This window comes from Centroberyx affinis, unplaced genomic scaffold (genome assembly GCF_046629955.1).
Source record: "Centroberyx affinis isolate AG114_WGS23_722 - 3 ecotype Tasmania unplaced genomic scaffold, CSIRO-AGI_Caff_v1 ptg001629l_1, whole genome shotgun sequence".
NCBI classification, from domain to species: Eukaryota; Metazoa; Chordata; class Actinopteri; order Beryciformes; family Berycidae; genus Centroberyx; species Centroberyx affinis.
This window is the reverse complement of record NW_027280067.1, coordinates 23,694-51,506: the sequence shown is the minus strand read 5'-3', so window position 1 is coordinate 51,506 and position 27,813 is coordinate 23,694. Positions and strand designations below refer to the sequence as shown.

The following is a 27,813-nucleotide window of genomic DNA, read 5'->3' as shown; positions in this document are numbered from 1 at the left end:
GAATATTTTGTAAAAAAAAAATACTAAATACATTACAAATGACTGAAGTTATACACAGCTTTATTTTTCATAATTATAAATTGTATACTTACTTTTGAAACTGTATCTGTTGATGTGAGATGCTGACAAAGAAAAACACAACACATTTTTTTTTCTTTCAGTTGGTTTTGTATTTTTTATTGAATAAATGATTTTAAAAGGTAATAACAATGTTTAAAACTACATTATCGTCTTCACAGCCATTGCTTACGTACTCACTGATAACCCATCTATATTTTTTTTTTTTCACCTCCCCGACACATTTTTTTTTGTTTCTTTTTCAATTTTTCTTTTTTTTTTGGAGCCATACTATCATAATAAATGCCCATTTCAAGTCTCATCACACTAACAGCAATTCAATAGGGAAGGAAGGGTCTAGCTCTACAGGGGATGTATTTTAAATTCCCAGTTCATATTTTTCCATCAACATTTTCAAGTTACTAAAGCAGAGAAAGAAAGATCCAGAAAACAAAAGGAAAAGAAATAAAAGTTGGTATGAGGAGTTACACCAGGTAACCCTCCCAGCCCATCAGGCCACTGCAACAGAAAAAATTCATTTTGTACAGTGACACATCTTAGAACTCAGTGTCTCAAATATTCAGAACATAGAAAACCACTAAAATAATTTTGAAACTAGATCCAAAATATTCTTTTGAAAAGAATTTATTTTGATGTACAAAAACAGTCATTTTCTCTTTTTTTATGCATTTTTTCATTTTTTATTTTTTTAAATAAAAGTTCCAAACACAAGTTTATTGTAGTTCTTATTTCATTTGTCATTATCATTATTATTATTGATTCATTTATTCTTTTTTTTTGTTTTTTTTTATTCATCTATCAGTGCGATTGTATACCAGTGCAGCTACTGGGTCCAGAGTAAAGAAAACAGGCTTTTTCATCTTTAATGGCATAAAAAATAAGGAAAATCCATCTTTTATATAAAGTATAACTGCTGGTCTTTAGGGAAAAAAACATTTATAAACCCATAAAGCTAGGAGGCACACCATGGGATTTTCATTTTTGTAAATTATAGCAATAATACTAATAATAATAATAATAATAAACAAAACAAGTAACAACAATAAGATTCGCAACCATTTTTTAACCATCCTTGATGCCACATAACGGCTTCACAGATGGGCTCAATGAAAACTCATTGAAAAAAATGTGTTGCTTCATAAGTCAAGACAGTTGAGAAATCGCACAAAAAAATAAAACAGACGGAAATAAAGAACATTTTGTCATTTGCAGGGGTGTTTTTTGGAAGGACAGGAAGCCAGGCCTGAAGAGCAGCATTTGGGCATGGCCGGTGGCATCTTTGGTTCAGTCGAACATACAAAGGTAACATGAGCTTGAGCATTCCACAGCAACATATGAGTGACCACACTAGGAATGCTGAGGCTGAACTCTAACCCTGGTATGGAACCAAAAGACAATCTGCTACAACTAGGAATGCCTTTCCATAATATCCTATGAGGTATCAATACTTCAAACGGTTATCAATACAGAAGCAGGACTGTAGTCTGCGCGTTCACCGTGAAACAACATAACTAAATGTGTTCCATTATATGAGATGCTTAAATGAAATTGCGATCGGGAGGGTTGGGTGGGGGCAGGGGTGCCGAAATCTTTGAAGTAATTTGAATATTGATCTTTTGTGTGTAGCCACACTCGTTGAGAAAATGCTTCAGATTGTTTGGGAGAGGCTTTCAAAGCAAAAGTTGAGTGAAAACCTTTCCGCTGGGTAACAAATCAAGCCTCGTCATAGGATGGGGTCAAACTAACGACTCAGCAGCTAGAGGAAAACCCCGGGTGCGCCCTTAAAAGCAGCGCCCGATCTCGCAGTACGTCTTGTATCTTAGGAAGGCAACAACCACTTTCACTGCCACTATCTACTAAACGACAGACATTACACCTTGACGAACTAGGCCATGAGGTTGGGCCACAGTGTAGGGGGGAATTGAGGGAGGGAGGTTATGTGTGACTTCTTGTCCTTTCAAACCTGCAGGGGTGTCGACTTGCACTGGTAGGAAAAAACACCTGTTGAACAGATCTGCATATATCAAGGATATTAAAGGTAACACATGTAGGATTTTCTCTTCATACATCATTGTCAAATTGTGATAACGACCATTAACAGTACATTCCATAGCCCCTATGAGCTTCCTTCTTCAGTTGATTAACTTACAATAATATCTACCAGATGTTTTTCCCATGGGGAATGGAGCCCAAAATCACCCAAACTGGACTAAATCAAAGCGTACAGAGATTGTTGGGGCTACTGTTTGTATCCGTGACAGTCACATACTTTGATAGTATTAGAATGCGTCGTCATAACAAGATTTTACAGCAACATATTCAAGAGAAAATCCTACATGCAGCATCTTTAAGTATGATATGATCAATGAGTCCGCATGACCAGTCACATAAGCTGTGACCACCCCAACATGAGGTCCGATAGCACCATATTTGTCTTTTAAATCTCTTAATGGTTAATAAGAGTGTCTAAGCCATAGATCAAGCATATCATGGATAAAACCATAGGTCTCATAATCATACATACATGCAACAAAATACATTGCATGTGTATACAAAGACATTTATGTAAAAGAGCATGGTCAATTTGGTTTTGCAGCAGAAAAATTCAGGTTGTGCTGTACTAAATGGACCAGAAAATGAATGCCTGACTGTTCCACTTAGGAAATGTTTACGTAGTCCTATTTGTCATAAAGCATACAATTGACCAAAAACACTACATCGTCTTCCCATAATTTAAGTATTTGGGGAAACATACCATAGTGTGCAACATTAGCATATTTCCTTAAAATGTGTTTACTAAGTCTGTTTAACTGGAGCTTTAAAAAAAATGTGAGGAAACAGTGTTGAGGACCAGCAGCTGAGTTGAACGTGAGGAAACAGGAGACTGAAGGCATATAAGAATCTCCATATGCCTAACAAACTGTTAACAATAGCATTAGTGTGAGGAAAACATCTTTTTGGGCCCTTTCCTACCCTGTGGGGTGAGGATGATGTTAGAAAACAGCAGAGTATGGGATAGAGGAACACTCACAGCATCATGTACTGGTCCATCATTTATTAAATCATTCATTTAAGGCAACACAACTTAAATCTGGGTCATTTCGGGTTACTGTGGATGGAGTGCCAAAAGCCCTTGACATTTTGCATAAAGAAAAATAACCTGTCAGTTAGTAAAGGCTGTTACAAAAAAAGATGTTGGTCAAGTACAAGAACCTCTCAAAAATCCCAGTCAACAAAACTAAAACCAGAGTCTTAACGGCGGATCACATGAAGATCCTCAACAATTCAAACATTCTGGAAAAAAGAAATCCAACTAGCCCAGTGTGTGCGGATGTGACTCACAACAAGCAACATTTGGATGGGAAATGGCTTCTTTAGTCCTTACAAAGCCCTGGCTTATTTGTAGACCTCAACTGTAGCAGCCAGGCCCCTTGCAGAGACTCTGTTCAAACTAATTCAATTGTTTGTTTGCTCTAACCTGCTGCCTAACAGCTGACAAAACAGACCAAAAAACACAACATTTCCTGTGCCACAGACACACGGATCAACTGGTTCTCACTGAACAGCAGAACAGTGGAGCAGAACGGTGGTAGTGCGGTTTCAACAACGAAATCCATGAGCTGCATTACAGGAACTACTCAAACTCGCAGAATTTAAAAAGCACACTGACATGCAGTACTTAACGAAACGTCGCATAAACATTTTAATGTCACATGTTAATAGATTACTTCCTTTGTGCATCAAGTGGTATTCTGTCTTCATTCAAAATGCCAGCTTAAATGTATCATACGTGTAGACAAAATGAACACAGTGAGGGTATGTTAATACCATAATGCTTAGCTATAATCTGAAATATAGATACTCTCAAGTTGAAAAAGGCAAGACAATGTCTTCTCAATGACACAGGGGCACGATACAGGACATCCAATGCATGACTGAAACCGCCATGTTCAACAAGTATTCAGTGGTGTAGCAACGCAGCCCTGCCTGAGGCCGGCTGGTGTAAGTACGCATTCAGACTTTGAAGACCCAATATATTAGAGGTTACCAATTAAATGGCACTGAAAGCAAACGCTTCAAGCCAAGCAACCAACTACTCTTACAAAGCGTGGATTAAAAAGAGAATATGGCTTTAAGTAGTTATAGCATGTCCCTGTCAATAGACTCCCTGCCAGTAAACTCAGAAACCAACAGACGCAGTAAATAAAAATGTAAGCTTTCTTCACGCCAGGAAATTATTTCTGTGGACCTGCAGCAAAGCCTGCTCCCCCACCCCAAAGAATGGGCATGCACCCCCCAACTGTGGGGAATCAAACCCACTTGTAGTCCATTTTACACAGATAATTAACAGATCACCAGCTTTGACATGATTATCTTCAGACAAAATGGCTTCCTCCGCAATTATCTCATATTTGAAGGAGTAAAAAAAAAAATAAAAGAGGGAAAGTAGCTGTAAGCTCTAGCCAAACCAATTAAATTCAAGGTTTACAGGTTCCATCACAAGACACCACAACTACTCGGGGGGAGTATTCCCAACATCGCTGTAGGGAATCTTTAGGCATGATCCAATTTCTAATTTACTCTAGCGGTTTTCATCTTCTGGCAGACCAAGCCCTCTATCCACACACAGAAAAGCACACACATGATTGTGAGCTCAAACAAACACCGCCAGCAAATGCTGATCAAGTGGCATCACAACCCTACAATCTATACTTTGGAGTACACAGATCCCAATATCTATTTTCAACTACGACACTACAAGAGTTTACAAGGCCAAAACACCCTCAACAATCAATCCTTTTTTTGAGAGGAAAAGACACAGCCTTTTAGAACTGCAGTTGCCTTGCTACATGGTATACATAATGTCTGGCTATTAAGATACAGAAAAGAAACAAATTTTCCCAATAAATGTAAAACTGTAGCAAAGCCTAAACAATATAAGCGCGAGACTAATCCACCATAAGAGACTTCCTTCCATCCACAGAATCAAAAACCTGATTAGGTTTGCTGAAAAGACTAGTTTAAGAAAATCTAGTATTCGTTTAATTTTCAAAAATAAGAATGAAAGGGGTTATAGATATAGGTATATATATGCTGCAAAAACTTAACTGCAGGCGAATAAAAAGAAAAATGTTGATTTCTTGCCATAATCAAATGATGCTCTGTTGCCACCCGTTGCCATGTCAACGTCTGGGAGACGGCCAGCATGGCAACGGAAACTATCATCATAAAATGGTACAGTAGTAGAAATAGCTAGACCAGGAGGGGGCAGGCTCTCCTGGGAAAAGGTCCGCGGAGAGGTCCAATGATTGGTCATGCGGCTCGCTGTCAGGAATAATGGTTGTAGGGTGGTAGAGGGTGCCCAATGCCGTTCTGGTAGTGATGGTGCTGGCGGTGGGCGATGTACTCTGCATAACCCATTGTCATCTTCTCGCTACGGTACCTAAGAGTGAGGAAAGTCGAGTCGGTAAAGACTAGTTGACCCTCGTGCAGCTAGCACTAAGGAAGCTATGATCAGCCTCAGTCAGCACTTAAACACACAACCACACCTACTGTGATCCTGTACAATCTTGTAGGGGATCTTAGAGGGGCCAATACTGGAATTTGGAAGCTTCAGTCAGAACAACAAAATATTTCTAAGGTTTTTAATTTAACAGCTTTTGAGTGACTTCTCCTCACATATTCTTTTTTAGATGAATCTCCAAGGAGCAAGCCATTGAATTAGATCCCATTTCTGACCAGACACTTCTCTTGTGCTGTTAACATTCATGTCAGCTTTGATAGGTTTCAGCTTTTTTGATATATAAATCATATCAATTGCAACCAAGTCTGGAGTATTATTGTTAATACCATGCTTGGCTAGCAGGAACTCTTGCATACTAACGTAGCTAGCATAAGGAACAAAAGTAACAGCCACAGTACCTAACATTAGCTAACTGAGCAGCAAGTTAACCAATTACACAACAGTGATTATCTTTCTAATTAACTTCAACATTTGCATTTCTTGAAACTCTATTGGGTATTTGTTAGGCATCATCCAGATGCCATGATATTCGAAAATCTGGAAATCCAAAGTGGCACAGTTTCTCATTACTGGCATGCTATTCTGCTACTGCTATGTCCAAAGAGCCCTTACCATTACCAGATCAAGTGCTGAGTCACTTGAGAAGTGACTTTGACTTTGGTAGCATTCATTCAGCCTGATTGCATTAAAACCATTTGAAGACTGTGTATGGTAGCAAGTCAGATTTTAGCAAGCTGAGTTCAGTCAAATTTAGTTTTTTTGTTATATGCTTTGTGTACATGGATCTAAATGAAAGTGTGTGGCCAACAAAGAGGAGTTCGGGGGTATATTTGCATATTTGGAGAACAACTTCATGCAGTGTTTGAGAAATGTAATCTTACCTGGTTAACTTAATGGTCTTCCTGAAGTCATTTGTGATGGGAGCTTTGTAACCTCCCTTTCGTAGTAAGGAATCTATGGTCTGAATGTGGTCCCAACCTGTACAAAAGGGAGTTCATCTCTTTACATATTCCTGAATATCCCAACTTTCTGTAACAAAGTCCCTTATTAGATGAAGATGCTGCCGACTGGTTAAGGCACAAAAAGATCTCACCTTGCTCCTTTGCAACCTCTGGTAGGTAGGTGGCGGTGCGCTTTGATCCTTTTTCATTGAAAAACTCTATCCTAATACCGTGAACACCCACCTAGAATTAAAGTTAAAAAGAGAGAGGTAAGACATGGCAACAATGTTTTTATAAAATAAATAATTCTATCTTGATCACAGCGAGAAACACCAAGTATGTGAGATGTGGGGAACGCAGAGTTCTCCTGTTCACATCACCAGGTATCTTACAATCTTAGAACAAATTCCTTGATTCAAGATAATAAATTAGAACGCAGTGCCTGCCATAATGATTTATGGCCTCCTGTCATATAAATTATACCCTCTTCAACAGTGGTTCAGATATTGATACACAGTCCGCTGACTTATGATTGACAGCTAACTGCCTGTAGCGTGCTGGTGGCATGAGGACAGAGAGGGGTTATAGTGGGGTTAGAGGTAGTGTGGGTTGACTGCCATTACAACATAAAAGGACTACGGTTGTTCAATCATCATAAACTGGTGTGTTCACCAGAGCATGTCAGCACAGTCGAATGAAATCAAACCCTGGTTCCCGAACAGGGAGGCTGTGCAAGCAAGGCTTTGACGATGTAGGAATATTAATCAAGCAGCATCATTTTAGTAAACCACAATAATTTCCCTTGCACATTTAATAATATAAGTGTAGCAGAACCAGGTCTCCACAGCTCAAAATTGACCCTTGAGTAACATTCTTTGCCAGGAACAAAAATGACCCTTCACCTTTAAAGCTACAAAATTGTCACCTTGACGCTGACCAAGACTAAGGGGGGGATCTCCTCCACCAAATCAGACAACTCTTCTGAAATGTACAAGTTTTATCTACAAGCCACATCGGACTGCAGACCAGGATCTCCCTCACACACACAGACTCACAAAAATTAAAATAAGATTTCTTTTTATCTGGACCAGAAGACTGAGTTCTATTGAATTGATGTTGGACAATTAGTCACATTAGATAATTAAATGCATTTTGTATCATGTTACCAAAAGGATCAGGAATTGCTTTCTCCCTTCTCTTTTTAGTTCTGTAGGAGACCCCCACCTTTCTGGATAGAGCCATAAAAGTCATAAATCCATAAATTCTTCTCATTCTTGGTTTAGTCCTCTTCTCTACTTTGTATTTCCTAATGTCTCCAATGAGTTTTTAGAATAGTGTGAATTATATACTAAATTGGTTAATCATATATGCTTAAGTGTTTTAATTATCCTCCCAATAGGATAATTAGGGAATAACTGGGCTTGTTAGAATAGCAACACACCTGCTCTTTAAGGTAACGGTCACATGTGTAAGGCTATTCTGCCCCTATGTCAACAACCTGTAAGAGGTCTAGTATACTGGACGATATTGTAATAACTCTCTTTTAGGCTTGCATTACAATTATGTAGCGTGTAGAGTCGAAAATATTGAATTTAGAATTTAGTAAAGGTATGGAAATATGAAACTTCAAGATATCAAATTACACTCGTAGGGGCACCACCTTCATAGATGAAGGAAAAACAGTCCTTGGCTATACTAATCAGTCATCAATCTGAAGATCATGAGATCTTTACAGTTCAGGGATTGCTTTTCTTTGCAGAGAAGGAAATACAGAACAACCAGCTTTATAGTGAATGAATATATTTATTAACTACCTACAAGACAACAAACAAACAAATAACCATGTAATACATGCAACGGGTGAAATGTGTGATAAATGGACAGATGATAAACCAGAATAAAACACTAAACTATAGGTTGAATAATGAAATGAGAATGAAATAAAATAAAAATGAAATTAAAATAAAATGAGAAGGAAAGGAATATTGGAATGAAAATGAAATGAGAATTAGGGATACTGCTACCTAAGGTCTGATTATATTTACCCATTCTTGGCCCCCACATCGATAATTTTGTTCTATTTCATTGTTTCCCTATATCAACCACCAAAGTTACTATGTATTCGTGATTTAAATATTAAGATTATAAAGTATGTATCTAGGCTATTCTGCTAAAACAACTCAGTTCACAGCAAAGTTTGAACAGTGAAAGTTGTATTGTCTAATCATGTTTCATATAATGGTTTTATGCAACCCATAAGTGTTTGTTTACAGGTTTCATAATGTTCACCGCTTGACAACAGTAATTGGTTGAGTATGTAAAATCCAAACGTGTTATTCTAAAACTTTGTCATTACATAGGCTAGTTACTAAAGTAGTTGAGAGAGGTAGCCTATCCTCATATGTCTCTCTGTCTTATCACGGGCGTTGCCTGTCTCCAGAACAAAGAAATGTAGGCGGAATCTCCAAAACCGTGCAAAGTATCTTTTTACACTGCAAAACCCGCCTTGGAATTCGCAAAAAATATAAAACTCTGAGTTCTTTGTCACCTTATGCGCTTCACGCCCCGAGCTCTATGCCGGAGGCCACGAACGCCAACACCGACTCCAAGACCAACAAGCCAAGACTTAGCACGAGCGGAGATTCAGATCTCGCTGCCTTGTAGCTACTCTTTGTCACTAATGTGATCCTGCCTTTTTACAAGCCATTTATACTACAAAGTTTTAATCATCACCAGACCCGCGAAGACTGTTATCCGTTATTTTAAAGTTATTTTAAGAACAAGTTGTTAATCCGTTAATTAGCAAAAGTTAGAGAAGCCAGAAGCTCCAGTCAACTCTCTCAGCTGACCACCAACCAGCCTGCCGAAGCCTCCTGCTCCATCCTGCCCCATCCTGCCTGGAGTCTGGTCGACAGCGGAAAGCCAGTCGCAGAGACATTCACCTGAAAGCGTGACTTTTTCAAAAGACCCGCTCCAACTCGTTTCCCGTTGCCAGGCGACCCGACTATTGCCGAGCTTACCAGACTCGCTGATCTTCGGGAAACCAGCTTCTACATGGTCGAAACCTCCTGATGGGCCCGGCAAGTAGACAGCAGAAAGACATTTTCCATGTCTTTCTGCTGAGAGTTGATGCAAAAGCTTTACTAAAATTATCACTTAATCCAATCAAGAGTTAGTATAGTCTGACTGATCCCTTAGAGCGACCTGCCTCGTTTCTACGGTTTATTGATCTAAATTGACATAACACTATTTACTGTTGCCAATAATTCTCCCTAATTCTCATTTCATTTTCATTCCAATATTTCTTTCCTTCTCATTTTATTTTCATTTCATTCTTATTTTATTTCATTCTCATTTCATTATTCAACCTATAGTTTAGTGTTTTATTCTGGTTTATCATCTGTCCATTTATCACATATTTCACCTGTTTCATGTATTACATGGTTATTTGTTTGTTTAGTCGGTAGTTAATAAATATATAATAAATATATTCATTCACTATAATATAGATCTCATGATCTTCAGATTGATGACTGATTAGTATAGCCAAGGTCTGTTTTTCCTTCATCTATGAAGGTGGTGCCCCTACGAGTATAATTTGATATCTTGATCAAAGTTTAACATTTCCGTACCTTTACTAAATTCTAAATTCAATATTTTCGACTCTACACGCTACATAATTGTAATGCAAGCCAAAAAGAGAGTTATTACAATATCGTCCAGTATACTAGACCTCTTACAGGTTGTTGACATAGGGGCAGAATAGCCTTACACATGTGACCGTTACCTTAAAAAGCATGTGTTTTGCTATTCTAACAAGCCCCTTACCTGTTGTCAAAAGGCGTCAATAGTTTTGCAAGCAACATCATCTGACCCTCATTTTGCTTGGCATCGCAATAACCCATACTATTATGCTTTGAAAGCCATTAGCTAACATGGCAAAACAGCAAACATTAGCTTTCAAACAGTATCCATGGCACAACCCTGAATAATTTAGCCTAATAATATACATCCAAGTCTTGTCCCATGTGAGATTGATCTCCTTTCTAAAGAAAAAACGATGGTTGTTATATCCATGTAATGTCCTAAATACATTCTTTAGATTTGTATGCTCCAATTTTATTCAGTTGGTAGATGTCACTGTGAAAGATTATAGGAGTTGGGATGACAGTAACTCCTTGCAAGCATAAATGTCTATCAATTTAGGTTACATAATGTGGAATGGTTGCACATAGACATTTACGATAGACTCAGCCGGTAACAATTAATAATCATATCTGCATATAATGATTTGCATCGCATGAGGGGAAAACGCTGTTTACAACAAACCAGCTGATGAAAGATGCATTCTGTGTGCTCGCTTTCTTAAGTTTCTTCCCCCCCAAGAAATTTTAAGCATGTTCTGCACAAGGCCACAAATATTGACTTGGGCGGTCTTGGTACTGATAAACAACCCATCTAATATACTCAAGCTGTTACATTCCATGAGGTTAAACAGTCAAGGAGTCGACGAAAAGGTCCACGTTGTCCAACTTCATATGTCAAGTAAAAACAAATAGCCTCTCTTTATCTTTAGCTGTCTTTATCTGTGTACACCCAGCTTCTATATCAGGTGCAACTCCCCATTTACGCAAAGAAGCTCACCCCTTCAGACGGTGACTCACATAAATAAAGCATTAGTTTAAAACATGCAGACAGGTAGAATCTGAACACACTATGATCGTTGGGGCCAGATGTGCCGGTTCCAGCATCTCTGAAATGGCGACATGTTTACTGTTGCCTTGCTTCAGAATTTTATCTTGCTTTCCTCTGTTGCCAAGAAGCAAACTGAGTTACAGTTTTTCCACACTCCAGTCGGGCCTTGATGCGTCTATATGTGTATTGTTCGATGGAATAGAACTTAATGTAATGAAGGTCAACATACATAGAATTTGTTCTTAATTGACCTGCCTGGTTAAATAAATTAGATAAAAATAAAATAAAAAAGATTGTGCTGGTGATCCAATTAGTTTCCTGTGGGCAGCTTGTATGTAAGATGGCCTCCCATTGATTAGAGTGTCATATTGAGGAAGGTCAAGAGGCTGAAACATTTTATGTCTTCTTTAAGTAAGACAGAGCGTAGGAGTTTTTCCGCCCACACATTTTGTGATCCCTCTGGCTTGGAAATTGCATTTTATCAGCAAACAATAGACTTACCTATATAAAAAAAGATTGCACCAGGAGCTGTGGATGGTATATAAAAACCTATTTGTGCTGCCATAGCTATGCCATCACACGGTAAATTAAGACTCATATCTTAGTTCCAAGATGAGTTTTCATTCTTTGGCTCCCAGCTGCTGTCCTCTCTCTTCAGCCAGAGCCACTGGCTGCTCTTTTCAGCTGCTTCTGAAGCTGCCTTTATGGCCCGACATAAGCCATGACTACAAATCCCTAAATGGATGTGGCTTCCAAAGGGTGTACTTTGGCTTTCCAGCCTCGCCGTTGAGCCTCAGCTGCTAGCTCAATCTATCTAAGCTTCTTCCCCTCATATACCTCATCTACAGTGGCACCGTAACCTCTGCAAAGTAAACTGCTACTTAATGCTGGCCCAAGATAATGGGTCAGATCTGAAGACTGGTGTTCGCCATCTTTAGTGGACCCAGAGGTTGCTGGCCTTTGTTTACATGCATTTCCTAATCACTACCCTTCCTTGTACCTAGTAATTTGTTCTTGACATTTTCATCTTCCCATTCAAAGCCAATATAATGCATAAGGTTCTATCTCCTAATAAGTAGAGAATTGTTACTGCAGCAAAACACTTGGTTATGGAAGCAAGTGCAACCTTGGAAAAGACCAACTCGACAACCTGACAGAATGTGTCGAAGCACTGCTGTGTTGTAACACAGGAGAAAGGTTGAGACGTCTCTGAAAAAGCATTTAGGCTATGAAGCACTAAAACTCTTCAACCAATACAAATGAAATTCTTTTATGCGCAGTGACAGCTCCTATACTCTTCAAGCACCTCTTCTCAAACCATCTCTTACCTCCCAGTCAAGGTAATCACCGACGTCTTCAAAGTTGGTGAGAAGAGACACTGAGCAGAAGAGGCGAGGCAGCTCATCCCTTGTCATGGGGGGAAAGCGGCTGTCTTTAAGGGCACTGCAGATAAAAAAAGCACAAAACCAAAATAGGTGATTTAGAAAATATTTACCACAAACATTCAGGTAAAAAAAATCCTAATAGTTTGATTACAATAGTCTTTTAAAATCCTGTCTAACTTGCAGTAGCGAAACGCAAAACATAGTATAAGCTAGGCTTCCAACCCACACAGATGCAAAGATGTGTTATGGGCATCGGCAGACTAAGCAACATGGGTGTCCAAATATCCATGCTTTAATATCAGTGGAATCAATTTAGCACCGCACAACCCAACTGTGTAACAAATGCTGTAGTTAAAAGACATAGGATGCCAATGATGCTGTCCCTAATCATTCAAAACCATCATTGAACCCATAAAACTAACTAGCTTTATTGAAAACAAAAATTCAACTGCCACGCCTACACTTCAATGACACAACCACAGTACACCCTGCTACCCTACTCTAATCCTGTAAATTGGCTAACTTCAACTCAACACCTCAAAACCAACATTATACTACTTGACTTCTATATAATCAATTAGTATGTACAGCCACTCATGCAATATCTGGCAAAAAAAATGCCTTTAAATAATTACAAAATTAAAATAACTCTCCAATGTACAAAACTTACTATAGACCTGCCTCATCAGACACATCATCATGAAATAATCTGGCCCACATTCCTCAAAATCTTAATAGACCACCACAGTTAACCTACAATCAATGCATACAATAAATAACTCCTCACCTAAACAAATGTTTCATAAATCAAAATACATCTGTATCATGAAAGCCTTCACGAGTAAGAAAAGAATTCCAAGTAAAACATTAAGAAAATAGCACACAATTCAAAACACAATAACCTATGTAAATGTTGGTATTCAAAACAATCAGAAACCACTCAAACTTGCTACAACCTCATCTGATCTTCTTACCTAACATGCACAATCACTTATTAAAATACTTAACTTAAGATTGACCCATACACAAGCACACTTTATCACACATTCACGCTCTTTAAATTAGACTTATTTACAATAATCATTACATTTCAATTGTTATATAATAAATAAGATTATCAAGACATTTTGTTGTTCTCAATGCCCAACCTATTAATCTCATCAGTAGTCATGTTATGGAGACTGCAAACAAATGATTTGTAACACCTGTCTACTCAAACCCTTCTGTCATCTCGGTAAATGGTGTTGGTAGAAGATTAGAGGTGTTGTTTGTATCCATGACTGTTGCAGAAAAATACATTATTTGCCAAGACGCTCACAGCTGGCAAGCATCTAACTAGTGCTAAACAAGTCTTCATTCATTTGTCTCTTCCTTTCCTACAGCTTCTTTCAACAAATATAAAAATTGACTCATTGTAAAGTTGATGCCACTACTTTTGCTGACAAAACACAAGCATTAAAAGTATATGTGGCCAGATATATGTAGATCGGGGTTGCGACCGGGGTCAAACTCTTCTCCACTTGGTATCAAAGTTCCACAACTGTTTGGCTCATTTTTCCAGCACACAAGTGTGACATAGAAGGTGCATTACACAAGGGCGGTGTCTTCTGGTAGAGTCGTCATGGGGCAAATGCTTACATTAAGCTGTACAGTGTTAAAAGTTAACAGCGTTTGGTGACTATGTAAATAACATCAACTTTGCAACTTCAAAGAACAATGTCTGGAGAGTTGTGTCATCTGCCATGTTGAACACAAAATGTAAACTGATTTTCATGACATTATAAAGGTGACGGCCCATAGATGAGTGACGATTCACAAAGTACACTTGTATGTGGGGGGCCAGGTCTGGTGTGAATGGTAGCGACACAGGAAATTCCTGTTCATGAGCTTTGGTGTCAATTGCCTCCCAAATGGGATTGACCCGGATCAGTAAAATTCCTGGGTCGTGTGTGTTAGTGGGTAGAAAAGCACTATTGTATGAACCTCTTAACACAGAAGGAGCACTTTCGGGACACTCTCTCTTGTCCATTTTTACAACGGATGTCACTGAAGACTTTAGACAAAAAAACAACTGAAAGCGCACCCTCTGTTTTCACAAACAGTGATGGAAGGGCGGTAATTATTTTTCTTTGAAATCCCAGGAACCGGGATCAAAGTGGAACACTTTGCATTGCTGAAAATGTAAATATGAAGCAGACTACATGAAAGAACTGAAAGATTTTTTACAATCAAAGTTTTTGAGAGTAGTCCACTTAAAAAAATAAATAAATAAAGTTACATTTATTGCAGTCGTGCACAGGCTGAGTAGGGGTTTGGGGGTAATTTACTAGGTGAGGTTCCTGTCTGTGCTGCACAGAAGGGAATTGGAGTGAGCCTGAACAGTAGTTGTTCCAATATGCTCCTCATTCACATTAATTTACCATAGTTCCACTCCACTGCTCCAGGAACACGCTCTGTCACAGTACCTCGTCTACAGCCTTGCTACACAGATGAAATGACTGAATTTCGTTGCTTACCTGGTAAGGGTGTACTCCCTGAGTCCTGAGTGCAGATTCATGGCAGAAAATGTACCTATACAACCCCTCAACCGCTTGTCTCTGCCTATTTTCCATGTGACAAACAGCGGGCTGAAAGACAAGAAAGAACAAGAGGTGGCGTTTAAGCAATTTAACTTTAATCATGAAACTCAATGTAAAAGGCCCGTCTCCAAGTTGCCAGTGCCACCTCTAGGACCATATTTATGTGTCAGTGTCTCTGAAGTGAATATGTTCTTCCCTGTTGAATTGACTAAATTCTTAATCCAAGGGCTGACAATAAGGTATAATGTATATTATTAAGCTATAGATTGTTTGTCTATGTTGTTATTCTTTTTATCTGATTTCATTCAAATATAGCCTACCTCCCCCCTCCCCAAAGATAGTTTTTGTATGGAGATTAAAAAAAATGTCAACTGGTTTTAAAATCTCACCTCAAAAGCAACAACAGCAAATATTCAAACTAAATTTGATAACAGAAACGTAATACCCAACAAGGAATACTCCAGCAGTGTAAAACAAAATACACCAGCAGCAAATTAAATTCTCCATTTTCCTATTGTGGGCCACACTGGTGAGGCTCTTGTAGTGTAATTGTAGTGCCAGAGAGTCCGTCGTATGAAATAACGAGTCAAATTTCTCTGCATGTGGAAAAACTGTAATAGCTAGGGTTTCCGTTTTCTTCTTTTAACCTATATACGCTAATATGACGATTGATAAGGCTGGGCATTTCCCAATATGGCAGAAGCTCTGGGGTGTTTTCTCATGCCACATAGTGCATTGTAAACAAGGCATAGTCAGTAGTCTTCTATTTAACTACACAATGTAATCATTACAACTGTTCTGCAAACCTGCCTGTAGGTTTTCAAAAAACTTTGAATTCCAGGTTTCCGCATAGATCAATTTCAGCTGATTCTGCCAACATCAGATCCAAAATCCACATCAGAGGAACCCATTTGAAAGTGAATTACTGCTCTACCATTACAATGTTCCATACAATGCAATAAGCGACTGAAATTAAATCAAGCACTGCTGAAAATGTGAATATGAGGCACTTAAATTTCTGTGCGATATTGTGGCTTTACGTGTTTCTTTATGCAGTAATTGATGATGTGGAAAAATAGATTTTAAAAACAGACCATAGCCTAGAAATCAATATAACACAGAAATACTTCATTAGACTATCTTGAATATCTTGAATCTTGTTGTTAAAATCTTTCAGCTATTTTAAACAATATAGAAGTTTATGGTCATGGAAAGGTTTTCTATAGGTGGCCCAATTATCGATTGCTCATGTTAGTGAACGCCTTTTAACTCTTATCCTGTTATGTCATTCATTATCCGAAATGATGAATATGTCTTAATATGGTCATTCATTTTGTTGGTAACATTTTTCAGGTAATTTCATTAAAATCACAATGATTAATTAGTGTACATTATAAAGAATATTTGTTGCTTTAAGGGAGATTCTGCTCTGTACGCAGTACCTTTCACAATGGCATATGCAGTATGTGCCCGACATATTTGATCTATAGCCTTGAAAATGCTTTGTGCTTGCGGAAAATGATTTATTTTCCCCAGTTTTTTTTTTTTGTTTTTTTACAGCTCCACTAGGCAACTGTGCACTTTGGCAGTCCCAAGTGGCAGCGAGGGATAAGCGTTTTAATTTTTACAAAGAACTCATGTAATGTGATGCAGGACTGCACAGTTAGGGCTGATTATTTTATCAGATATTGTGATCAGAATGATTAGTCACGGTTATTAGTCTTAATATCAGGAACAAAATTATCTTACTGCACTTTTTGCATTTTAAACCAACACCTTGACTACTTTCAACTACAGCTGACATTCTAAATGAAATGAAATGTTTCCGTATTGCCATTCATTCATTCATTCATTCATTCATTCACTGTCATAAGGCTATAAAATCTTATTAAAATGTGTTTTACATGTTAATGTATATGTGTTAATGTGTTTTACGTGTTATATTAGGGATTCTGTTGCTTATGTTTTTTATGTGTTCTGTTCTACAGTGCTTGTTCCATGTCGTTTTTACCCTTCGGAGTTTCCGTTACATACATTTTGCAATGGCGGCCTGCCGCTGCTTTAGAATTTTATGGAATGTCATGAAGTCGCAATAACACAACTATGCAGAGGGCTTTAAATTTGAAATGATGGATACAGGAAGTGGCGACACCCGGCTGAGGTGAGGGGGAGAGAGAGAAAGAAGAGAAAAATTCACACCTATGGGCAATTTAGAGTATTCGATTCACCTGACCTGCATGTCTTTTGGATTGTGGGAGGAAACTGGAGCACCCTGAGGAAACCCACGCAAATACAGGGCGAGCATGCAAACTCTACACAGAAAGGCTCAGGGCTGAAATTTGAAACCCAGGACCTTCTTGCAGTGAGGCAACAGTGGTAACCACTGAGCCACCGGACATTGTGAAAATTATAATCGAAATATACAATTAGGCTACACGATTAATTGTGCTGCCCTAACGTGACGTCAGCAAACTGTGCACTTGGGGGTCTGAAATTTCTTCTTTTTGGTGGCAGGTATGGGTGGAGAGGGTTTTTTGGCAGCTAGTTCGGCTATTGTTGCCGAGTTCAGCTCTTTCTCTGGGCGGAGCAGTCGCTCGCTATTGTTTTGTATTTCATGCTTAAGTGTTGATTTGTCACTTCATCTGTGCCAAGAAGATTTCCCACCAGTGACCATACCCAACACCTGAAATTAATTCGGGCAATTGAGGCAGATCTCCCGGGTCTCAATTATGGGGGGTGGGACACTATTCTCTGTTGCAGCCCCACTTAGTGATTTGGCTAAGACGGGTGTATTTTTTAAATAAAAATCTTGCCTAGTACCACTTCAATGTTCCAGCGTTTTACTGCTGCCGTTTTATCAAATTAGCCTAGAGCTAAATGTAATTGCAGTGCATGAATAGATGTGTCTGCTTGGTGGGATGGATGGACGGATAGATAGATGGATGATAACATCAGCTAAATTTAAAAAAGATTCTGGTAGCTCTCATTTATGTAATTTAGATTGTAGAGTGTAGATTGCTTCAGAGTATGAAATTCTGAATAATGCTACAGGATACGTGGGGAGGATAACCATATGCAACGATTTCTTTTTATGATACAACAAATTTACAACATTTCAATGGCATAAATAAGTGCTTGTTTGACAGAGCTTTTGCAACTGCCAATGTGATATAAAATATGCTGATTCTACACTTGATTGTGTCCATATGGAAACATTGCAATTTAGTCCTAGTGGAGTCATCTAGTAGCCTCGCAAGCCAGACGAGTCTCGTGAGTTGATCACATTGCGAGACACGTCTGGCCTCCCTCCCTGATAGGAGGCTAGGAATAAAGCGGGTCCGGACACAAAATGGACGGTCCAATCACAGTTTTGGAGGCTGATCCAAGGGGGGCGACACAAGCGAGACACGGCGCAGCTGAATTGTAAACATCAATGGCGGCAGTGGAGTATGGCAGCGTTGGCTGTGTCGATGAAGCCATGTCTTCTGCCATTTCAGAATTCAAGGGCGTAAATGCATTTAAAGAAAAACAAGTAACTATACTGAAGGCATACCTTTTTGTAGGAGGAGAAGATGTTTTCACTCTTCTTCCTACCGGATTCGACTAGCTCTGTTGGCGGTGAAGATAAAAAGGCACGGAGGGAGAACCCAATACTCATCGTTGTGTCTCTGCTGGTTGCACTCATGGAGGACCAGATCCACGAATGTGCAAAACTGGGCATCACTCCCATGCAGCTTGGTGTTAAGAATGACTCGGATGTCATCCATGGAAGTTGCCAGATTTTTTCGGTAGCCTGGAATCTTGGTTGGTCAACGATAAATGGCGGAACATGCCATTTACATCTACATTGTATCAAGAAAATCTGATTGGGATCGCTGTGGATTAAGTTCACGTCACATTCAAATGGTAAATATTGCTCTCATGTGCTAAGCTACATAACATGGTTTAGCAGATAATCTAGCGGCGCACTGTGTCGACGTCATGAGACTCATTGCTCTGATTGGTTTGAGTATTTAAATAATGCAAGGCGGCAACGCCCTCGATCGAAATCACTCTCAGGGAGATGGAGACCAGAAGTTTCTCGCAGTGTGATCAACTCGCGAGACTCATCTGGCTTGCGAGGCTAGTCATCTAGAGCGACATTGGGGAAAATCTTGTACAGAGGACTCTAGCGGCTCACAAAAGAAAGATGTAGTTGTCAATGTCATTAGTGTGTATGTATGTGCAAAAATCATAAAGGCAATCACGTATGGAATCAGGCATTTCTCATATAAATTAATGCACAAAACATTTACAAATGTGCATGTCAAACGTGAGTTTCTTTGCATTTATTTACAGATAGTTGAATCTGCATTTCCAAATCATCTGTTACGTGTGGATATGGCTGCATTTATTTTCAGACATTTCTCCCGCAGTTTGGTCTTCAGATCAACAAATGTTTTGTTTTATTATATTCGCTTTAGCCAATCTGACTTTGAGACAGATTTTGTGCTTTATGGCCAAGTCACATCAAAGGGGATATTATGTCATGCGTGATGGGCCACTCGGGTAACTTAAAAACAACCATCAAATAATTATGTACATAAATGTATCATCTAGTCCTGCCTTATCCCACAGCATCTCTTCTTCGTCACTGCCATGATTAGAGACTCCTCCATGTTGGACTTTCTCTCAAGAGGTCAACATGACCAAAGCAGCATTTCTATTGGCCGGATGTGCGAATTGCAAAATCTGTCTCAAAATCTGATTGGATACAGAGAATATAGCTTAAAAAAATACATAAAACCATTTGCATTTCAGAAGACCAACTCTGCTTGAAGACTGTCTACAAAAATCGGAAAACAAATGCAACCAAATCCATGTGTCAGATGATTTGGAAATATAGATTCAACGTCTGTAAATAAATGCAAAGGCTGTTTTTTTTTTAATAACATGTACATTAAGCACTTGAAATGCAATTTTTATTGTATAAATATATTATTCTTGGAAATATATATATATATACATATATATATATATATATATATACACACAATGTGGAATTGTTTCACATTTATTCAGATGATAGTTGCCATTACGCAAGTAGGGTGGTATTTGTTTGCGTATAGGAAATTACATTTTTGATCACCATTGTTTATCCACAAGTCATAACATATATGTAACTTGTTTTATACACTTATTTATGTATGAGACATTCCTGATTCCATAACCATGTATTTTATTGTGAGGCATTCATCAAAAGTGGTTTGTATGGTCCAGAGTAAGCCTATCGGAGAACTTTTTAACATTATATTGTGGCTTATAGAAGTAAAACAATACTGCTCTGCATGTGTATAGACAATCCAGCAATTTCTTAGACCATGTACTTTTGAGGTATATTCATGTGTAATCCTGGACAATAGTTTTTCAGAACTTTTTTCACCCATTTTAAGTCAAAATACAGGAGTATTTTTACTCCAGCGTTTATAAACATTGCAAATGTAAGCAATCCTTTAACACCCTCAAAATGTATGTAAAACTCCAGCGGTCAGTCACATGCTATAACATACAATGCCTGTATAAGGTGGGGCGAAAGTGTTTCAAAGGAGGGCGCAGTACTGCAGTCACGGCCAGTCTAATTGGCACAAAGCATACATTTATTCATGATATCGTTAATGACATTGAAAAAGCTCACGTACGGCGCCTGCCACAATTACGAAAATATTACGCTTTTTGCCACTGCAAATACCCCAGTAAGTAAAAATTGACTGTCTGGCCCTTCGACTGTTGACCAGTTAGCAAGCAACCATCTTTTCTTTGTTGGTTGATGCTAAACACAGTTAATGTTTACCCACAGCTCGACAAGATACTTAACTTTACCAACGAAAAAAAAAACTGCACACAAACGGCGCTTTAATTGTATAGTTTCCATGATTCTCAGAGACACTTTTTGATAGAACTATCGTTAGTTAGCCGCAAGCTCATCATCGGCTGCTAATATAGCTACTAACGTTAGCCAACAAAGCTAAACCTGACTTGGTGGCAATCCAGAGTTCATTTAACACTCTGGAGGTAAATATTGTAGACCAACTCCCGGTGTTTTACATATTACATATTTGATTGGTTTGTGTTATTCAGCAAGGCAACTACTGTTATAAGGTGGTTTTGGTTTTAGCGAGTACTTAATCTACCTTGGTCCACAATCTTCCATTAAAGTGTTAGCTAGCAGCTAGCTAATATTAGCTGGTAGCAAACAGGCTTAGCCAGTCAATGTTACTCGAGTTGGCCAACAGTAAAGATAGTGGGTTCTCCGCTGCATACTTCGGCGAAATCCCAAATTCAAATGGCACACCATTCACCGATAGTTAACCTAGCTTTGATATCACATAAAACCATACTAGCTGTGTGTACAAGAAGGCCAGTGCAGGCAATCTCTTCGACAAGGCCCAAATTGCAACTTGGACGCATTCAAGTGTGATAACGAGCTTTTCAAATTAAATTGAAATAAAGTTAAATGTCATTTCATTTGAGTTTGTGTTCCTTACACTGGAGCAAAAGCTTAAGGCAAACTGATCAGTGTGCCACGAGACATTTGTTGGGAACACACCGGCCAGCTCTGACATGTAGCAACAACAAAAGACAAAAACTCACTAGGGATCGTTTGTAAACCTGGGTGTTCTCGGAGGTTGGTATCCATACAGATGGCAATAAAGCACGTCGAAACAGAAGCAGCACATCTCCGCCGAGACAACCATTTTCCTGCCTCCACTTCCCGAACCAGGTCCCGGGCTAAGATTCGGGGAGAGGCCAGATGAATTGTAACCGGCCGGGGTTGGGGACAACGCGTTTGTGCTGCTGCTGCTACTACTACTACTGCTGCTAACGTTACCCCCAGGTCCCCCCAGGCCGTTGGCTCTGCTCACGTTCCCTGCTGCAACGGTCGTGGAGGAACCAATCCCCAAGTCCGATCCACAATGTCCGGTTCCTGCCACCCCGCTTCCCGCCCCCACCCCGCCAGGACCCCCCGACCCGGGGGATCCCGACAGTTTCTGCTTCTTCACCCCGCAGCACCCGGCCGCCATCTTGGAACAATCTGCACCGACACACCGCTTCCGACCCATAACCGTCACCGCGGGAAGGGTGGGGGGGAACGCCGACCAGACGTAAAAATCCCACTGCGTTGATACGTATGACGGACAATACTCCACTTTCACTTTTTTTGTCGGACGACGAAATAACCGATGTGGGGGGAGACTGCAATGTCACCCTAGCGTTGCCTTTAAAAATGCGTGACTTAGTTACGCAAAATCCATAGCTGATAAGCGTTTTTTTCCTTTAGTAGTCAGTCAGCCAGTCCAGCTTTGGATCACGGTGTTTTAATGGATCACAGATAAGTCCTGGCCCAATATTCACCCCTTCTCCCTAACACGACACCCTCCGAAGCGATCTCAACCAGTTCCTCTTAAACATACAAGTTCAGGGACCGCACAGTCCGACCAGGCCGCAGATGACTGTAGCCAGGCAATCCAGATGTGAAGCCGACAGACAGGGCACTGTACCCCCGCAGCACGCCTCTCCGAGTGGAAGCCGGGAGCTTGAGTACGCAGGACCCATAAGCTTCAGCACAAAATGTGCACAATGCCTCGGGCAATGTAGCTTATCATTACACCAGTTTGTTTACTACTTTCTTAGGAACTTCTAATTACACGACAGGCCCAGTACATTGGAATTCCAGACGCTGGGATAACGCAGAGTAAAATGGCATCTGACAATGCAGGTTTGGCATGGCACAATGAACGCGTCAGCGTCGACCAAGTCATTTCAGTAGCCAACATTAGCCTACAACCGCTTCAGTTTGCACCTGCATAATGTCTGTTCTTGGACCTGGTTTAAAAATATCAATAACACCCCCGCGTCAAATGTAGAGCTGAAAGTTTGCAGTAGGTTTGTTTGGAGGTTGTCATCCGTTTATGGGGATTCATATAGAAGAGCTTTCTAGTCCATGATCCGTGTGAAATCCTCCGGGTTTGGCAACCCTCGCTCCGCACCCGTCTCTCAGCTGCTACCATTCAGTGCTGTTCGGGTAAAAGCCCTGTGATCATTCTGTAGGCACAGGCATCGTTGTCGTCTCCACGCCGAAAGTGGATTCAGAAAATACCTTGCGCCCAATTTCTACACATAATACGTAGTTTCGAGGGCTGTCAAATTTGTAATTCAGAAGAAATCTAGGATACTCAGAAAGTATGCGTGCGCATGACGTTGATACGCGCGTGCGTGCGTGAAAAAAGTACTCAGATCCTTTTAAGTAAAAGCATAATTACCCTTGAATAGCTGTTCTCTGGGACTACTGAGTTCAATATTCCACTTACTGACAGTGAATTCATTGAAGGATGGCCTACTCAATGTCATTTATGTTGCCCACTTAAGTTGTCTAAAAGTAAATGTATTTGCTCAATAATGTCTTCTTATTTCAGTGAGGTGATTCTTCCCTGCAGCATTCATCTCTGTGGGTTAAGTTAAAGGTGTCAGTGGTTTACATTTCTTATTGGCCTAACATTAGATTTGGCACAAATGTCCCTGTTGTTACATGGACTATCAGTCATGAATTAGTTTATCAGCAGAGTAGTATAGCCTAAATGCCAGCGATGAATAGACATCTTGAGATCAGCTGATGACCATGACTCATGATGCTGAGCGTGTTCAAATATGATATGCCTGCCAGAGTGAAATATTGCTTGGGTGGGTGGGGTGGGAGTCTGTGTCTGTACCTCAATTTGAGATTATAGTCTGTGAAGTTCCTTTAAGAGTTTGTTTTTTCCCACTCCCTTTATGCATTTCTACGATTTCTACAAGTTTTCAGCTACGTTTGTGTCTAACTTAGTCTGAAGCAGTACATGTAAAGCTAAATAACTACAAAGGTTTGAGTCATCAAGTCAGTCTTGCTCATGTATGTTGATTTAAGGCATGAATGACTTAGGCAGTTGTTTTTCACTTGAACACGTGGCAAATTAGTCAGGAGAAAATCTTTGCTTATCTTTAGGGTTGATAGAAGTAGCGACACGGTTCAAAACTGATTTGATAACTTCGACCATCATTAACTTGTAGTGATTTAGCAAACCATGTGCTCCATACTTCACAAGCAAAACTTTGATTAGACAGTTCCATACTATCTCCAGACTTTGAATTCCTCAGTGTAAATTGATCAGAGTTGTACACAAGCAGATACCTCACACTCTCTCTGTCACTCAGCATTTTGAAAGATCTGGGATGGCTCACTCTGGAGAACGAGTGGCCATGATAAAGATGAGAGTAGCTCACATTATCATCTTCAGTGCCACCCTTAATGAATTACTTTCCTTACTTTACATGCAGTGGTGATTCTCATAATCACAGGGCCAGAGCCAGTGAAACTGATGTAATTATCTGCAATATCCCAATGCCAAAAAAAGTGTCTGTGCTTATTGAACTACTTCTTTTGAGGTAAATCCATTCAATTTCCAGTTTCTAGAATAGACAATACATTTATCACCATTGTGTTTTTACCCTCATATAATGTCACTTCCAGACATATTTGAATTTATCTTATAGGTGAGAAAGCAGTAACTCCTGGACCCCCCTCCCACAAAGTGCTACATGACTAAGACCATCAGGGGCTCCAAGCCATTTTCTAATGTACAAGCAAATTATTTTTGCTGTCTTCATCAGCCTGAGCTGTACATAGACCCTGTATTTGTCTGGTAACATAGGCCTCTATACCCTGCAGCAGTATGCAGCACATGCTGGGCTAAATAACTACAGCTTAACAAAGGTTTGAGTCATCTAATCAGCCTCAAAACATCACGCTCCTGTTATTAAGGTTTAAGATATGCATGGATGACTTTGACAGTTGTTTCTCCCTACCAAACTTTCTGTGTTGAGCTCTGTTGGGAAATTAGTCAGGAGAAACAACCATTCCTGTAAATAAATGATAGGCAGAAAGCAAATCCTCACAGCTTTTCCTTACCCACAACCCATTTTGATGCCCAGATGATAACCTCCATCACCATTATGAATAATGATAATAATGCAGTTATACTATACAGAATATATTTTATTCTAAGCAGTAGCAGTATAAGGACAGAGGTCTGGGGTTGACAACATTCTTGTATGTCTTACTGCATTTTTCCCCTCTATAGGCTTTGGTAGGCCATCGTCCATTTGGTGTTCAGGCTCCTACATTGATGGGATATCTGGAGGAAGGCATATCTCCTTATGGGTTTCCCAATCCATGCGTGTCATTTTGAAATGATTTAAAATGGAAAATGTATGAATGTCATTGTAGTATGTGGGCTAATATGGTTTTTTTTTTTTTTAATATTTGCATACTATTCTATTTGCTGACTTCATGATCACGTTTAGCAGAAACTGGCAGAGGTTTGCACTTCATCTTACTGCAAAACATGTGAGTCCATAGAGTAAAGTTTGAAGATGTCTGCAGTTATGGTTGTAAGTTATGGTGTCTACATTAGGACTAATCAGTTGATTGATGAGGAATTTGAGCAATGGTTGAATTAAACTTGATCAGTATCACCAAATACCATGGTAACAAAAGTACTCCAGTTCACGTTAATTAACTTGCAATCATACTTCACAAACCTTATTATCATCTTAGTTACTTTATTTAAATAGCAATGCTTTTCATCAGTTAAATTCTTCATGGTTAAAGGGGAAACTCCATTGTAAAACATTTAGTCCATTTAGTGGAGCATGAAACTGGCATACACAAGGCTTAGTGCAGCTGAGCAGGGTGTATTCTTGTCAAAACCCCCATTCATGCAACCCTTGGATTTTAGGCGTGGGTGATGTCATTGCAATGCAATCCACCACATCCAGATTATCTTTTGAAGCTACAACAGGAAAGGGGAAGGCAAGCTGAGTTTCCTCCCATTCCAGTTCCATTACAGTATAGGGGTGTGCACTGCTCTTCAGCCTCAAGGTGGCTTTGAGTAAAGTGAACAGGCTGAGCTGAGAGCATTTATTGCTGCTATTATAAAACCCATGTGAAGCTTAGTTCAGCCATAGTCATTATTCCTTATTCAAGAAAAACTGACATGCGCTGTAATCCTTCATTGAATATCTGTGGATAAAATTGTCTGATTTGTTCCATTCATTCACTGTTCTATTCTGGGGAGCAGTGACAATCTGGCATGTTGTTATTAAGCCCTGTGGTGGAATTTCCCCAGCGGGAGAACTGACTCGCCTCTCGGAGAGCTCAAAACTGACTGAGGAAAGAGAGCAAGACATACTGATAGAGATCAAGTGAAAAATCTATCAGTTCATTAAAACTTTACAGGCACTTCAAAAAGTCATAAAAGACATAATGACAAAAACACCACCACCCATTTTAGGGAAAATGCAGGTGATACACAGTAATCATGTTCTGTCAGATGTTTGTATATGGGGTCAGCAACGTACAGGCCTATAGGCAGATGAGTCATTTGTTGCAGTGTGGCATTTATGTGGAATTTATGTGTGGTTTAACAGGGAAGTAAGTAAGATTTTTAATTCCCTGTAGCACAGCATGGCCATAATATATCTGCAGGAGGTTGATAGGATTGCTGATCAGTCAAAAGGGCTTTTCAGCCGGGGCCTAAGAAGGCTTCACACTAGCAAAATTCTTAAACATTCCAGAGAGGTTAAACCCCAACTTTAGCCCTGGGCGAGCTGGCCCTGGTCAAGAGCAGGGTTACCCCAATTTTTGGGGGTACCCCCAGAAACACGGTGCTGCAATATGCTAGTGTGAATAGGGGCCAATATAACCCGGTGTCTATTCTGAGCGTATAGCTAAGGTTAGCCCTGGGGGTAGAATGTGTAATGTGAAAAGGGCTAAAGATTACTTCACCAGGTGCTGAGAGTTCTGGCTTTCAAAACTCACTTTCTGGTGTTGCTACGAGCAAGCGACCAGCGTCATTTCAGCTACGAAGGCTAACAAGCCTCGTTTTCAAGTGTTCTCAAGCTAAAGAAGCAAATGACAAAGCAGTATTATTATCACAGTGTTTTGCATCTTGATATATAACCGCTTCACAAGACGTTTCTGTTGTATATCGGCTTTAAAATATGAAAATGTGACTGTCATTGATTGTGTGTGGGGTCACAACAACATACATCAGGGGAGGGGTGGGCTAAGGGTGCCAGAGCACTTATATGGTCCTCCTTTCAGAAAACCCTCTGTGTAGGATGCATTGGCAGGAAAAATCTTCGGTGAAGGAGAAACATTTTTGCTTAAAAATTGTGCATAGCAGTTTGGAAATTGTCTTGTGGATGAATATCTGAAAATATTCAAATTCTATTATCAGAATAGAGTTCATGTACAGTATATCACACAAATCCCATGCCAGCCCTGGCTGCTCAGCTCTCCTTTCCCGGCAGAAGCCCAGTCATCACTTTATCTGGACTCGGCTGTTCTCCCTCCTGGCTCCCCGGTGGTGTAATGACCTTCCTACTCCATCTAACAGAGGAGTCACTCCCATTCTTCCATTGTAGGCTGAAAAACTCATCAAGAGGATGTCATGTCATCCTCCTGTGTTCCCTCTCCCATATCTTCCTCTTCTACTTGCTCTTATCTTGAAGTAAATAGAAAATCCCTTCTACCT

General features: G+C 39.7%; 1 protein-coding gene across 1 annotated transcript; it reads right to left on the bottom strand.

Annotated features, from left to right (window-relative positions):
• Positions 1-315: 315 nt before the first annotated feature.
• ammecr1 (AMMECR nuclear protein 1) lies at positions 316-23,136 on the bottom strand. Its single transcript, XM_071528169.1, has 6 exons — positions 21,833-23,136; positions 15,140-15,250; positions 12,567-12,681; positions 6,696-6,786; positions 6,484-6,580; positions 316-5,521 (listed from the first exon to the last, which is right to left on the bottom strand). Exons 1-6 carry the CDS (start codon positions 22,300-22,302, stop codon positions 5,407-5,409), a joined length of 999 nt encoding a protein of 332 aa, XP_071384270.1. The 5' UTR covers positions 22,303-23,136; the 3' UTR covers positions 316-5,406.
• Positions 23,137-27,813: the final 4,677 nt, after the last annotated feature.

Bases quoted from the DNA above. Each gene is read 5' to 3' on its own strand.
- ammecr1 (XM_071528169.1), bottom strand. From the start codon at position 22,302: ATGGGTCGGAAGCGGTGTGTCGGTGCAGATTGTTCCAAGATGGCGGCC. The intron at 6,787-12,566 runs GTAAGAGATGGT...CTTTAATTCTAG, and splicing joins GTGATTACCTTGACTGGGAG to GTGGGTGTTCACGGTATTAG. The intron at 5,522-6,483 runs GTAAGATTACAT...CCTCACTCTTAG, and splicing joins AAGACCATTAAGTTAACCAG to GTACCGTAGCGAGAAGATGA.